The 14014-nt window shown below is 46.5% G+C and overlaps 1 protein-coding gene across 5 annotated transcripts in view; it reads right to left on the bottom strand.

Moving 5' to 3' along the window:
• Window positions 1-14014, bottom strand: part of RASA3 (RAS p21 protein activator 3) — a 257766-nt gene that overhangs the window by 43392 nt on the left and 200360 nt on the right. For all 5 annotated transcript variants that reach the window (XM_075590460.1, XM_075590463.1, XM_075590461.1 and 2 more), the window contains 2 exons: window positions 9142-9222; window positions 8782-8854 (listed from right to left, as the gene is read on the bottom strand). In XM_075590460.1, the coding sequence (XP_075446575.1) occupies window positions 8782-8854; window positions 9142-9222 (154 nt within the window). The remainder of the gene's footprint in view (window positions 1-8781; window positions 8855-9141; window positions 9223-14014) is intronic.

Raw genomic sequence — 14014 nt, 5'->3', positions numbered from 1 at the left:
TTAAAAGCAAATAACTCGCGCTAGAACGGCTAAATCCATGGCAGGCTGCGGTAGCACGTGACACGCACTGCAGAACGTGCGCACCGCCACTGAAGTACAGGCGTGAACTTGTTGGAGTAAAGGCATTTGCCTCGTAGCAAAAAACCATAAAATAAAAATGAAAACGCCGGTGGAAAATCCGATATACGTCAAACAGAAGGAGATGAGCTCCTTTTCTTAAGCAACCAAACCTGTTTTGGGATTTTTTTTTTTACAACATACTCTATCCTTCATTGTGACCTTTGTGAACTTTTCAATATACTGCAAAGTTTACATTTATAAGGGAGAGTCATTTACAGGCACCACAGGCTGGCAATTACATAAATCAATTATTGCTGAATTTCACACGTACAAACATACATACACACAGTCCTATATATGTGTGTGTGTGTATGTGCGTTCGTACACACACACACAATTTAAGTTATGGTGGGTGAAAAGGTGACTAAAAAACCCTCCACCGTATAGCATATAAAACTATTACTTGTGAGCACATTCACATGTCTTAGACAGGTCTGCAACCCTGCCTTTCACCATTATCACCTCGCATACAACACTTCCACTTAAATAATGTGTGGTGAAGACCTACTTCATGTCTCAAGTTGCAAAGCCAGTAAAACTAACCTCACGCTGACGAGAACCACAAGGTCGAAACAGTCTGTCTGTGAGTGGGTTTATTGGCTTTGCATCTCATGCCAGGCTATGTTTAAAAGCTGTGTTTAAAGCAGCGTGCATTGGCTTAAGGGTATAACCATGTAATGTGGTCTTGAGACAAAAGGTGGCACTGTGTGCTCATTTGCATGTCATTTCCCAGAATCCCTTGCTGCAGTGGAAGTGCTGTAGGCGAGGTGATAATGGTGAAAGGCGGGGTTGCAGACTTGTCTAAGACATGTGAATGTGCTCACAAGTAATATTTTTATATGCTATATACACACACACACACACACGCATACACACAATCTCTCTCCTGGAGCAAGGCTAAGCTCTGATTGCATTTCTAGGGCAAAGGGGATGTATGGCTGCTGGAGATACTGTGCTGCCTTTTTATTCAACGTCTAACACATCTGTCACTGTACTTAGTGATAATGCTCCAGTGTGTAAAAGAAGTCCCTGTTTGATCTGCACTAGTGATTTACTTCATACACTGGACTTAAAGTATATATTTTTTTCATTCACTTATACAGTATTTAGTATGTTTTATATCCTGGAAATCTCTCCATATAAACACAATGTTTGATGTGGTGTTTTGTTTTCTATTTGTGAGATCTATGTACTGTATGATGCTGCACAAAGGCTGTATTTGGCCATAGTATATCAAAGTTTGCTGCTTTTACTATGATTCTATAATGTTCTCACTTTGCCTCATTAGCTCATTATAAATGGTCCTATACATAGGATGTGATTATTGCCAGAAACCTCGCACCAGGTCGTAATGTTTTTACTTCTATTTTAACTTGTGCGCCGTTATGGTTTTCTTTTCTTAGATATACAATAGTTTTATATATATTTTTATTGACCCTTTTCTTTCTGCCCACATATAGATGACTTCCTTTTCTCCCAGCTTGTATGTGTGTATGTACATATACTGTACATTTGTATGTATTTTGGATCACTTCTGTGATTTATATTGACTTTGTATATATTTATATTATATACAAAGTCAATATAAATCACAAAAGTGATCCAAATACATTCAAATGTATATGTACACACACACACACACACACACACACACACACACACACACACACACACACAATCACTATATATAATCACAATATATATATATATATATTTTTTTTTTCAAATTATATAATCAATATGATATACAAAGATAAAAAACGTGGGCCGTAGGGAAATGTCTTATCATGGGATTATAATGCACGGCACATATTCATATATGAACTTGCACTGCAAGACTTCCAGAGTCTAAATACATGGATGGGACTATGACCCCTTCCATTGGCTGAGCATGGTGTATGCTGCTCTGCATTGGGGCCGCAGGAAACCAGCAGCTCGTCAGCTGTGAGAAATTATAACAGAAGTAGTTTCAGTGAGACATGAATATCTTTTTCCATGATCAAAATATGGAGGTTTTGTGGTTTTAGTCCCTCTCACACTGAAGCAGGAAACTTGAGCGAAACATACCACACCCAAGAGCGGACCACAACAAGGCCTTTCAGTGACAACTGAAAACTCAGAAAACCACAGGCACAATTTTGAACTTTGGTCTAACTTGGGTGGGGCAGGTTTTAACAAAAAACAAAACAAAAAAAAAACTCTTCTGCAAGTTGTACGTCCCATGCAAACATCCTTGTACTGTACATCATAGAAATTATGCACAGTGATATTTAGAGATATGTATTTTGAATTTAAAAAATAAAATATAGTAGATAGCCATACTAATTATGGTTGGTTATGATGCGTATCAGTGTGTAAGGTGCAGGGAGACCAGTGTATGTATCAGTGTGTAAGGTGCAGGGGGACCAGTGTATGTATCAGTGTGTAAGGTGCCGGGAGACCAGTATATGTATCAGTGTGTAAGGTGCAGGGAGACCAGTGTATGTATCAGTGTGTAAGGTGCAGGGAGACCAGTGTATGTATCAGTGTGTAAGGTGCAGGGAGACCAGTGTATGTATCAGTGTGTAAGGTGCAGGGAGACCAGTGTATGTATCAGTGTGTAAGGTGCAGGGAGACCAGTGTATGTATCAGTGTGTAAGGTGCAGGGAGACCAGTGTATGTATCAGTGTGTAAGGTGCAGGGAGACCAGTGTATGTATCAGTGTGTAAGGTGCAGGGAGACCAGTGTATGTATCAGTGTGTAAGGTGCAGGGGGACCAGTGTATGTATCAGTGTGTAAGGTGCAGGGGGACCAGTGTATGTATCAGTGTGTAAGGTTCAGGGGGACTAGTGTATGTATCAGTGTGTAAGGTGCAGGGAGACCAGTGTATGTATCAGTGTGTAAGGTGCAGGGAGACCAGTGTATGTATCAGTGTGTAAGGTGCAGGGAGACCAGTGTATGTATCAGTGTGTAAGGTGCAGGGAGACCAGTGTATGTATCAGTGTGTAAGGTTCAGGGGGACTAGTGTATGTATCAGTGTGTAAGGTGCAGGGAGACCAGTGTATGTATCAGTGTGTAAGGTGCAGGGGGACCAGTGTATGTATCAGTGTGTAAGGTGCAGGGAGACCAGTGTATGTATCAGTGTGTAAGGTGCAGGGAGACCAGTGTATGTATCAGTGTGTAAGGTGCAGGGGGACCAGTGTATGTATCAGTGTGTAAGGTGCAGGGAGATTAGTGTATGTATCAGTGTGTAAGGTGCAGGGGACCAGTGTATGTATCAGTGTGTAAGGTGCAGGGGGACCAGTGTATGTATCAGTGTGTAAGGTGCAGGGGGACCAGTGTATGTATCAGTGTGTAAGGTGCAGGGGGACCAGTGTATGTATCAGTGTGTAAGGTGCAGGGGGACCAGTGTATGTATCAGTGTGTAAGGTGCAGGGGGACCAGTGTATGTATCAGTGTGTAAGGTGCAGGGGGACCAGTGTATGTATCAGTGTGTAAGGTGCAGGGGGACCAGTGTATGTATCAGTGTGTAAGGTGCAGGGGGACCAGTGTATGTATCAGTGTGTAAGGTGCAGGGGGACCAGTGTATGTATCAGTGTGTAAGGTGCAGGGGGACCAGTGTATGTATCAGTGTGTAAGGTTCAGGGGGACTAGTGTATGTATCAGTGTGTAAGGTGCAGGGAGACCAGTGTATGTATCAGTGTGTAAGGTGCAGGGAGACCGGTGTATGTATCAGTGTGTAAGGTGCAGGGAGACCAGTGTATGTATCAGTGTGTAAGGTGCAGGGAGACCAGTGTATGTATCAGTGTGTAAGGTTCAGGGGGACCAGTGTATGTATCAGTGTGTAAGGTTCAGGGGGACCAGTGTATGTATCAGTGTGTAAGGTGCAGGGGGACCAGTGTATATCAGTGTGTAAGGTGCAGGGGGACCAGTGTATGTATCAGTGTTAAGAGGGGTGGTGGGTCACAGAGGTGGCCTAAAAGATTCCTATTTGCACTCGCTAGACCAGTTAGTTAGGCTAGGAAAAATTCAATCCTTGGAGATAGCTCCGTAGCCATACATGTACAATTATAAAATCATATTTATTAAACATATATACAAAAGACTTAATGTCTAAAATTCCACTATGTGGTTTCTGGAAACACAGAGAGAGCACCGGGGTAGTGCAGTGTAGCTATGAGAGTGATTCAAATTGTGGGAGACTGTTGTTTAGTATACTGTCGTATTGGTTCTGCTGATGTTCCCATCATAATCCCATATTAGTATCATAAAGGTATATAACCTGTGTAGTGGGTTGGGATCACAGCGTGGGAGGGTTACTAGGTAGTTATGGCTAATAGCCGTGTAAGGTGGGGCTATGTATTTCAGGGTAACGTCCCTATATGTCAGGTGATATCTAGACAGAATTGTTTAGGGACCCCTATATACTGTCCCTCTACCTTCCTAGAGTAAGGTGCCTGGTGCGCCTGATGTATGCGCCCCACTAGGCAAAACCGATAGTAGTCTGGGCGTCACTACATATAGTATGGCTCCGTTTTTAGTTAGGAAGCCAGTGCTGTTATTGGTGCTGTCTAAATGCATGCACCAGTATGTCTGTAGCGCGCTCCCTTTAGCTGTTCATACGACCTGTCAGCCTGAAAAATCTCTCAGCTTCCCACTTTGTGTTCCTCCGCGACTCCAGATGACGTCACCGGAAGTGCGTCATCACGTACCAACGCACGTTTCACGCTCGTAGGCGCTTCGTCAGGGTAATGGGAGTGACGTCACTAGTCTCCTCCCTACTCTAAATACTGGTTGGTTGGGGGCGTGTAGCATCTCCCAACCAATCAAAGAATATATTCTTTGACCATATAGGGATGGGGTTCTTACATCCACTCCCAAGATACGAACAATGAGAGAACAAGACAATGGGCAGTTAAATAGAGTCCTAAACTCCTCTAAGTCCGTATTGACTTTAGAGGCGGACCTTAGCAGAAGCTAACACTCCTACACCTCACACACATATACCTGGATGTAAGATAAAGAAACACTATCTGAGGTACCCATTGCTGACAATCATCCTAGACGATGATCAATAACATCTTGGACTACCCCATACCATATACATTCATTCAAACTGATATCAAAGGCAGACCAATTCGCAGTATTTATACACCCCTCATATGACTTTGCCATATCACACGCGCTATACATCCTGTGCTGATTATGTACAATCATTTCTGCCCCTTATGAGAGTACACAACACTCCATGCACTGATTCGGATACGTTACCAAGGTAACATGAATCACTGATAGCCGGACGCACATTACACATACCCCTTAACGGGGATTATTTACAGCTGTCCTCCTATCCATACAACCCTGGGATTGGTTGGGAGATGCTACACGCCCCCAACCAACCAGTATTTAGAGTAGGGAGGAGACTAGTGACGTCACTCCCATTACCCTGACGAAGCGCCTACGAGCGTGAAACGTGCGTTGGTACGTGATGACGCACTTCCGGTGACGTCATCTGGAGTCGCGGAGGAACACAAAGTGGGAAGCTGAGAGATTTTTCAGGCTGACAGGTCGTATGAACAGCTAAAGGGAGCGCGCTACAGACATACTGGTGCATGCATTTAGACAGCACCAATAACAGCACTGGCTTCCTAACTAAAAACGGAGCCATACTATATGTAGTGACGCCCAGACTACTATCGGTTTTGCCTAGTGGGGCGCATACATCAGGCGCACCAGGCACCTTACTCTAGGAAGGTAGAGGGACAGTATATAGGGGTCCCTAAACAATTCTGTCTAGATATCACCTGACATATAGGGACGTTACCCTGAAATACATAGCCCCACCTTACACGGCTATTAGCCATAACTACCTAGTAACCCTCCCACGCTGTGATCCCAACCCACTACACAGGTTATATACCTTTATGATACTAATATGGGATTATGATGGGAACATCAGCAGAACCAATACGACAGTATACTAAACAATAGTCTCCCACAATTTGAATCACTCTCATAGCTACACTGCACTACCCCGGTGCTCTCTCTGTGTTTCCAGAAACCACATAGTGGAATTTTAGACATTAAGTCTTTTGTATATATGTTTAATAAATATGATTTTATAATTGTACATGTATGGCTACGGAGCTATCTCCAAGGATTGAATTTTTCCTAGCCTAACTAACTGGTCTAGCGAGTGCAAATAGGAATCTTTTAGGCCACCTCTGTGACCCACCACCCCTCTTAACTTGACTATATATCCCGTATGTACCCTATTATTCTCTCCCAGTAATATATTTTATTCCAATCTATGGAGAGCGGCAGCCAACCCCTGCTTTGTTATATATGTATCAGTGTGTAAGGTGCAGGGGGACCAGTGTATGTATCAGTGTGTAAGGTTCAGGGGGACCAGTGTATGTATCAGTGTGTAAGGTGCAGGGGGACCAGTGTATATCAGTGTGTAAGGTGCAGGGGGACCAGTGTATGTATCAGTGTGTAAGGTGCAGGGGGACCAGTGTATGTATCAGTGTGTAAGGTGCAGGGGGACCAGTGTATGTATCAGTGTGTAAGGTGCAGGGAGATTAGTGTATGCAGGGCTGCCAACAGGGCGGGGGGCAGCCAGTGCTGGTGTCCCGGGCCCCCTGCGCGGCCGTGCCCGATATATTAAAAAAAAAGAGAGAAAAAAAGCCGGCGATCCCCCACCCCAGACCCCCTCCCCTCCCCCCCACCTCCCCTCCCCATGCGCAGAGCCGAGGTCCAGGCGCGCAAGCACAGGGAAAGCAGGGTGTCTGGCCTGTGGCTGTGGGCCCGCTTCCCACCCTGCTCCTAACTGGGACAGAGGGGAAGCGCCATGGCAGGCCCGCGCGCCGCCCTGCATCCCCCGCCAGCCCAGCTCCCCCTGCGTGCCCGCCTCCAGCCATGGAATCCGCAGTCTCACCCCCCACCCAGCCGCCCACCTCCCCCTCCTCCTCCCCCAGCCACGCCGCCCCCCCAGCCGCCCACCTCCCGCCCCGGGGATATCGGGGGCAGGAGGGGAAGCGTCTGGCGGGCAAGAAGCAGCACCCACCCGGTCAAGGTCAGTCACCCACCCACCAACCCACTTACTCACTCACTCGCCCAGTCACTCCCTCGCTCGCCCAGTCACTCCCTCGCTCGCCCAGTCACTCCCTCGCTCGCCCAGTCACTCCCTCGCTCGCCAAGTCACTCCCTCGCTCGCCCAGTCACTCAGTCAAACCCACCCAGGCAGGCACCTGTCTTTTGTTGAAAATATAAAAATAAACAGATTGCATTGTAATGTTTTTTTCCGCATTACAATAAGAAGAAAACAGTTAAGTAAAAGTTGCGCACTAAAAAATATTTTTTCATGGTAGGTGCGCTATGGGTTCGGGGGGGGGGAGGGGGAGTCCTGCTCCTTTCATTTGTCCTGGGCCCCATGATTTCTATTGGCGGCCCTGAGTGCATGCATCAGTGTGTAAGGTGCAAGGTTACCAGTGTATCCGTGCGTAAGGTGCAAGGTTACCAGTGTATCCGTGCGTAAGGTGCAAGGTTACCAGTGTATCCGTGTGTACGGTGCAAGGTTACCAGTGTATCCGTGTGTAAGGTGCAAGGTTACCAGTGTATCCGTGTGTAAGGTGCAAGGTTACCAGTGTATCCATGTGTAAGGTGCAAGTTACCAGTGTATCCGTGTGTAAGGTGCAAGGTTACCAGTGTATCCGTGTGTAAGGTGCAAGGTTACCAGTGTATCCGTGTGTACGGTGCAAGGTTACCAGTGTATCCGTGTGTAAGGTGCAAGGTTACCAGTGTATCCGTGTGTAAGGTGCAAGGTTACCAGTGTATCCGTGTGTACGGTGCAAGGTTACCAGTGTATCCGTGTGTAAGGTGCAAGGTTACCAGTGTATCCGTGTGTAAGGTGCAAGGTTACCAGTGTATCCATGTGTAAGGTGCAAGTTACCAGTGTATCCGTGTGTAAGGTGCAAGGTTACCAGTGTATCCGTGTGTAAGGTGCAAGGTTACCAGTGTATCCGTGTGTACGGTGCAAGGTTACCAGTGTATCCGTGTGTAAGGTGCAAGGTTACCAGTGTATCCGTGTGTAAGGTGCAAGGTTACCAGTGTATCCATGTGTAAGGTGCAAGTTACCAGTGTATCCGTGTGTAAGGTGCAAGTTACCAGTGTATCCGTGTGTAAGGTATAGGAGGACCAGTGTATGCACCAGTGTGTAAGGTGCAAGGTTACCAGTGTATCAGTGTGTAAGGTGCAAGGTGACCAGGGTATGTATTGTATCAGTGTGAAAGGTGCAAGGTTACCAGGGTACGTATTGTATCAGTGTGTAAGGTGCAAGGTGACCTGATATTCCACTCCTTCACCACATGTTTAGCACTTCCTTCCTAATGTGAAACTTGCATCCCGTTCTACCCTTTCGCTCATATGTGTGAAGACAGCGAGAGTTATCCAACATCTCCCAAGAGACAGAGGGTAGGCTCCCATAACTGGTGACAAGGACAATGTGTGGTCTCAGCATCTTCTGCCAATGGCTGCGGAGCTCCTCTTGGCAGGGTTGACGTTTACAGTTTCAAAAGACCGTCGTCAAAAAAAACAAAACAAAAAAAAAACACGGGTAAACTGACAACTATGGGATGAACTGGGATTTCGTCTCATCACCACGCCCCCCACCAGAATACCAACCTCAAAATAAAACACTTCGTCGAACTGGGGGTTGTTGGTCTTTTTCCTGGCTTTAGTCTTTTTCGCTTCAGACCTGGAAGGTGTGCAGGAAGAAAATAAAACTATTGACACGGACAGGAAAGGTCATGTCTAATTTATATGCACATAATCACGGACAGTTGTACATCCAATTACAGGACTGGCAGATGCATCAATACATTGGAAATATAGCTGCTACAAAGTTTAGCACCTCTGTCATTACAGTATGTTACAGATTAAGTATCAGAGATACATTGTTATTAACAAATATTTATCACGATAAAAGTTGTGTATTGCATATAGAGATGTAGCACCATGCTGCTAGCTGTACAGTATACGTACCTTGATGGCCCCAATAAAGTTACTGTGGCATAAGGATCACACTGACCATTCACGATGGGCAGGCCCTGGCATTCTAAAACGCTGTAAATACAAACATATCGTAACATTGGTATACATATCATAAGTATACATCCACATTGACAGATTTAGGTTAGTAACTTCTCAGTCCCTGCTGATATATTCCCTAAATGAATTATTTCTAACCTTTTCAACATCCCCTCCCATGCCACCTCCCCCCACAAAAGCAAAGCTACGGGGTCCACATTTTGTGATGGGTGCACAATGCAAGATGAACAAAGTTTAAAGGGTTGGGTACACCAAAAATCATATTAACTAAATAAGGATTAAACTCCGTTATATATTATTAATAATATATTAATTGGTTTATCCATGTAGCGAACCTGCCTGCTCTCATTGTGGCTGGCTCTGGGTCACACTCTCTGACCCACGATGCTGCTCTTGTCGCCACTCCATGCCCTGTCTGCCCTTTCTGTATCTCTTATCATGTAAGCCCCTCCTAACTTTCTGAGCACCTCGCCCTAGCTTTGTGGGCACGGGGCAGGTGGGGAAACGTTGCTCTCAGAAAAAATTACATATGATGGGCTTCAGTAATTATTGGGTGACCACAGGTGCCACGGAAGTGGCAGTCACATTAGAAATGACAAAGAAGCAGGTTAGCGATGTACCATCTTTCCAGTGCCAAAAGTTTTCAAAATGGACTAGTAACACACGACACACATTACAACCTATAGGTGTTTTGCTCAAGTACCTGTGCCACTCGAGACGTGTGTGTAACTAAACGCTTATGTCTTAGCGCTGAAAGTGGGCAGGAACAATAGGAATAAATAGCAACACCTATGCAAACATAACATCACATGATACTATGATAAGGGTTTACAGGTGACCCCTTTCAGGGGCCTGCAGCACAGTTTACAGCAATGTACGGTAGGCATCTCCAGCACTGCCAGAACGTACATAAAGAAAGAAATCATCTCCCATTTTGGCAAACGTACCAGCAGAAGCCATCGGCTATCGGTAGTAAAAATAACTTGGGTGTGACGGCGTATACAAGATATTTTATGAAATGGAAAAAAGAAAAGGGTCAATTTGAAATTGAAGTCTTGAGGGCTGACAGAAAATATTACAGGTTATGACATCTGTTATGACAAATAGAAGTTTCGCAACTAAGAAAAATGTAAAAGATCTTGCTTTAAAGCAGCATTCCAGGCTGCCGTTTTATTTATTTTCCTTTTCATATATGCATCAATACAATCCACACAGTTATAAGTAATTAGCTAAGTTGCCGATCGATCGCCAAAGATTCGGCAAGGGGGTTCACTAAATGGCTGTCAGTGCAACAGAGGAGGATCAAAGATGCAAAGTTCTGTGGGGAAGATCATGTGACCAGGCAGTCACTAGATACAACAGGTGCACTGCTAGAGATAGAGGCCAGGGCTCACAAAGGGTTGTGCCAGAGCCTGTTTCAGAAGAGGAAGGGGGGGTGTGACTTTGTAAATGGTTGCTATAGAAACAACAAATGCTTGTTACATTATAATACATTAAAAAATGACACAGTTAAAAAAAAAATGCTACAATATTTTCTCATAGTACAGAACTGATTTATAATAATAAAAAAAAACTACACATGTAGGATATTGCTTGGTCTGCAGCATAAGGCTGAGTCCATGGTGACTTCAGCCATGCGGAGGCGCGCTGAGGCTGAGGGAAAGTGGGTGCTTTCCCTGGCCTTAGTTCGCGCACAGTCCGGGGGCATGTTGGGGGGCGGGCCAGTGACGTCACGGAGCTGGTTCGCCTCATTGGGTGAACCGCTCACATGACTGGCCCTGCGCTCCCATGAGTGCTCAAACTAAAAAATTAATGTCGGCTACGCTTTCGCACGCTTGAGGAAGCGTGCGCGAGCCCCTGCTAAAGCCGTTCTCATTGCGGCTGCAGGGGCTCACTGACAAGCGTCAGCACGCCTCAGCGGATAAGCGCTGACCATGGACTCAGCCTTAAGCAGCACTTCTGTAACACTTTTTTAATACATTTTTGAAGTGAAACTTCTTAGCCGACGGTGGATCATAGTAAAATCTCATAGGGTAAAATGGGTTTAGTTGTAACACACTTTGAAATGGAAGTAGCATACTGCGCATGTGCAGACTAGACTGGGGAACACTGGCCGAATATAAGAGATTGGGAGCGTGCGCGTGCCATGCACGCACTCCCCCTGCCTCACTAACCGCATCAGACCTCAGTTCCCCTGCCTCACTAACCGCATCAGACCTCAGTTCCCCTGCCTCACTAACCGCATCAGGCCTCAGTTCCCCTGCCTCACTAACCGCATCAGACCTCAGTTCCCCTGCCTCACCAACCGCATCAGGCCTCAGTTCCCCTGCCTCACCAACCGCATCAGGCCTCAGTTCCCCTGCCTCACTAACCGCATCAGACCTCAGTTCCCCTGCCTCACCAACCGCATCAGACCTCAGTTCCCCTGCCTCACCAACCGCATCAGACCTCAGTTCCCCTGCCTCACTAACCGCATCAGACCTCAGTTCCCCTGCCTCACTAACCGCATCAGGCCTCAGTTCCCCTGCCTCACTAACCGCATCAGACCTCAGTTCCCCTGCCTCACCAACCGCATCAGGCCTCAGTTCCCCTGCCTCACCAACCGCATCAGACCTCAGTTCCCCTGCCTCACTAACCGCATCAGGCCTCAGTTCCCCTGCCTCACTAACCGCATCAGACCTCAGTTCCCCTGCCTCACCAACCGCATCAGGCCTCAGTTCCCCTGCCTCACCAACCGCATCAGACCTCAGTTCCCCTGCCTCACCAACCGCATCAGACCTCAGTTCCCCTGCCTCACTAACCGCATCAGGCCTCAGTTCCCCTGCCTCACTAACCGCATCAGACCTCAGTTCCCCTGCCTCACTAACCGCATCAGACCTCAGTTCCCCTGCCTCACTAACCGCATCAGGCCTCAGTTCCCCTGCCTCACTAACCGCATCAGACCTCAGTTCCCCTGCCTCACTAACCGCATCAGACCTCAGTTCCCCTGCCTCACTAACCGCATCAGACCTCAGTTCCCCTGCCTCACCAAGCGCATCAGACCTCAGACTCTCGCTGTCGCTGTCCTATACACTACGATACTGGTAATGGCAGCGATAGTGGTCATGCATGAGATCGTGAGCGTGCACATGGCATACACGCGCTCCCCGCGCCTCACCAAGTGCATCAGACCTCCGTTCCCCTGTCTTACTAACCGCATCCAACCTCTGACTCTTGCTGCCCTGTCTACTCCAATACCGGTAGTGATAGGGATAGTGCGCATGCGCGAAAGCTTCAGAGATCGTGCGCAGATGCAGATGGAATTGTGCACATGCGCTGAAAAGGCAGTGATCGTGCGCATGCGCCAGTTATCGTTGTCGTGCAACACTGAGGCATAAATCGTGCGCATACTCGGAAGCCACAGCGATCATGCGCAGAAGCATCAAATATTGAACGCATGCGCAGCAGTGTCCGGCGCGGCACGCCACACACACACACACACTTCTCTCTCATGGCAAGCTTCTGTCCCATTTACACTACTCCATAAAAAGTCATTAGGATTAGTCATATCAGGCAGATATATGAATCCATTGTCTAACCATCCAACAGCAAAATATGGACTGTATGCCGCACACGTACTGTATGTTCTACGTTTCAGTTTTTTGCATTTGTCACTGCCATTGTATTTTTATGATATTAATTGAATGAAATACTTTTAACAGTGAAAACCTGCAACGAAGTTTCCCTCACCACGCGCGTGCTGGACACAGACCCCCCCCCCCTTTTTTTTTTTGGTTTTAATAGGTTTGAAGTAGTGGGTCTCTGAAGCTGAACCACATACATTTCAGCTCCGGGGATTCCCTGGCTCACCGAGATACCCCGGATGGGGGTGCCAATAGCAGCTCCGGCTGAGCTAGTTGGGGCTAACATAATGGCGGCTTAAATGTCACGCATCCTGCGGGCCAATAGGAAGCCGCGACATCTCTTGCTGAGAACAGCTATCAGCACCCCCTTCCGAGGCAAGTATCTCGGGGAGCAAGGGGTCCCTAGCGCTGAATATGCTTCAATCCTGTAATAAAATAAAATAAACATGCTGTGCTGCTTTAATCAGGAAAAAATCAGTTCTTTGTTGCACAAGCCTAAAACTTGTGCAGTTGTCACAAAGGGATGGTTCGCTGGGGCTAGTTAGCCTTTTAGTTACCAATAGAATCCGCAGTGCATTATGTATTGAAGCCTCTCTAGCACGAAATAGCATCATCATTTGTCAGCAAAGTGTTAAACCACGGACTTAATAAAATGTAAAAAGGGGGGGATACGAATGGTAATCACTTAAATCTCCGAACATATGGAGATCACACAGAAGATTTGTTTTGGTATCTTAACAGTGGGAAGGGAGCCTGAGAACAGTCTCTGTCATGCATTAGAAAGCTGACCCCACAAGTATAACCTAAGCTGGGCTAAACAATGGCTTCTGTGATGGGGAAAAATTAGTGATGCTCTCTTGTGACTGCACAGTCATTAGTATTTGCCTTTAAACGGGTCCCTTCTTCTTTGTCTTTGACTAATTGAAGACATTAAAATGTATAATGCACCCGGGGTTAATGCAAAGACTATTCATGTAAAAGCACACAATTCCAGACTTACAGAGTTCGGAGTGGTAATGCTGCACGATGCTCTGTGGCTGGATCCTGTCCTATAGCAACAGTGTGAGCAGGGAAATCCAGGGCAAGCGCGCAACCAGCACCTAAACTGGCGTGTACATCGGCGGAATGTGATGACGCACACCAAAACGCGTTTCACACAATTACGCGCATGTCGGGTTCAGATG

The sequence above is a fragment of the Ascaphus truei genome, chromosome 3 (assembly GCF_040206685.1).
Source record: "Ascaphus truei isolate aAscTru1 chromosome 3, aAscTru1.hap1, whole genome shotgun sequence".
Lineage (NCBI taxonomy): Eukaryota > Metazoa > Chordata > Amphibia > Anura > Ascaphidae > Ascaphus > Ascaphus truei.
This window is presented reverse-complemented; position numbering and strand designations above follow the sequence as displayed.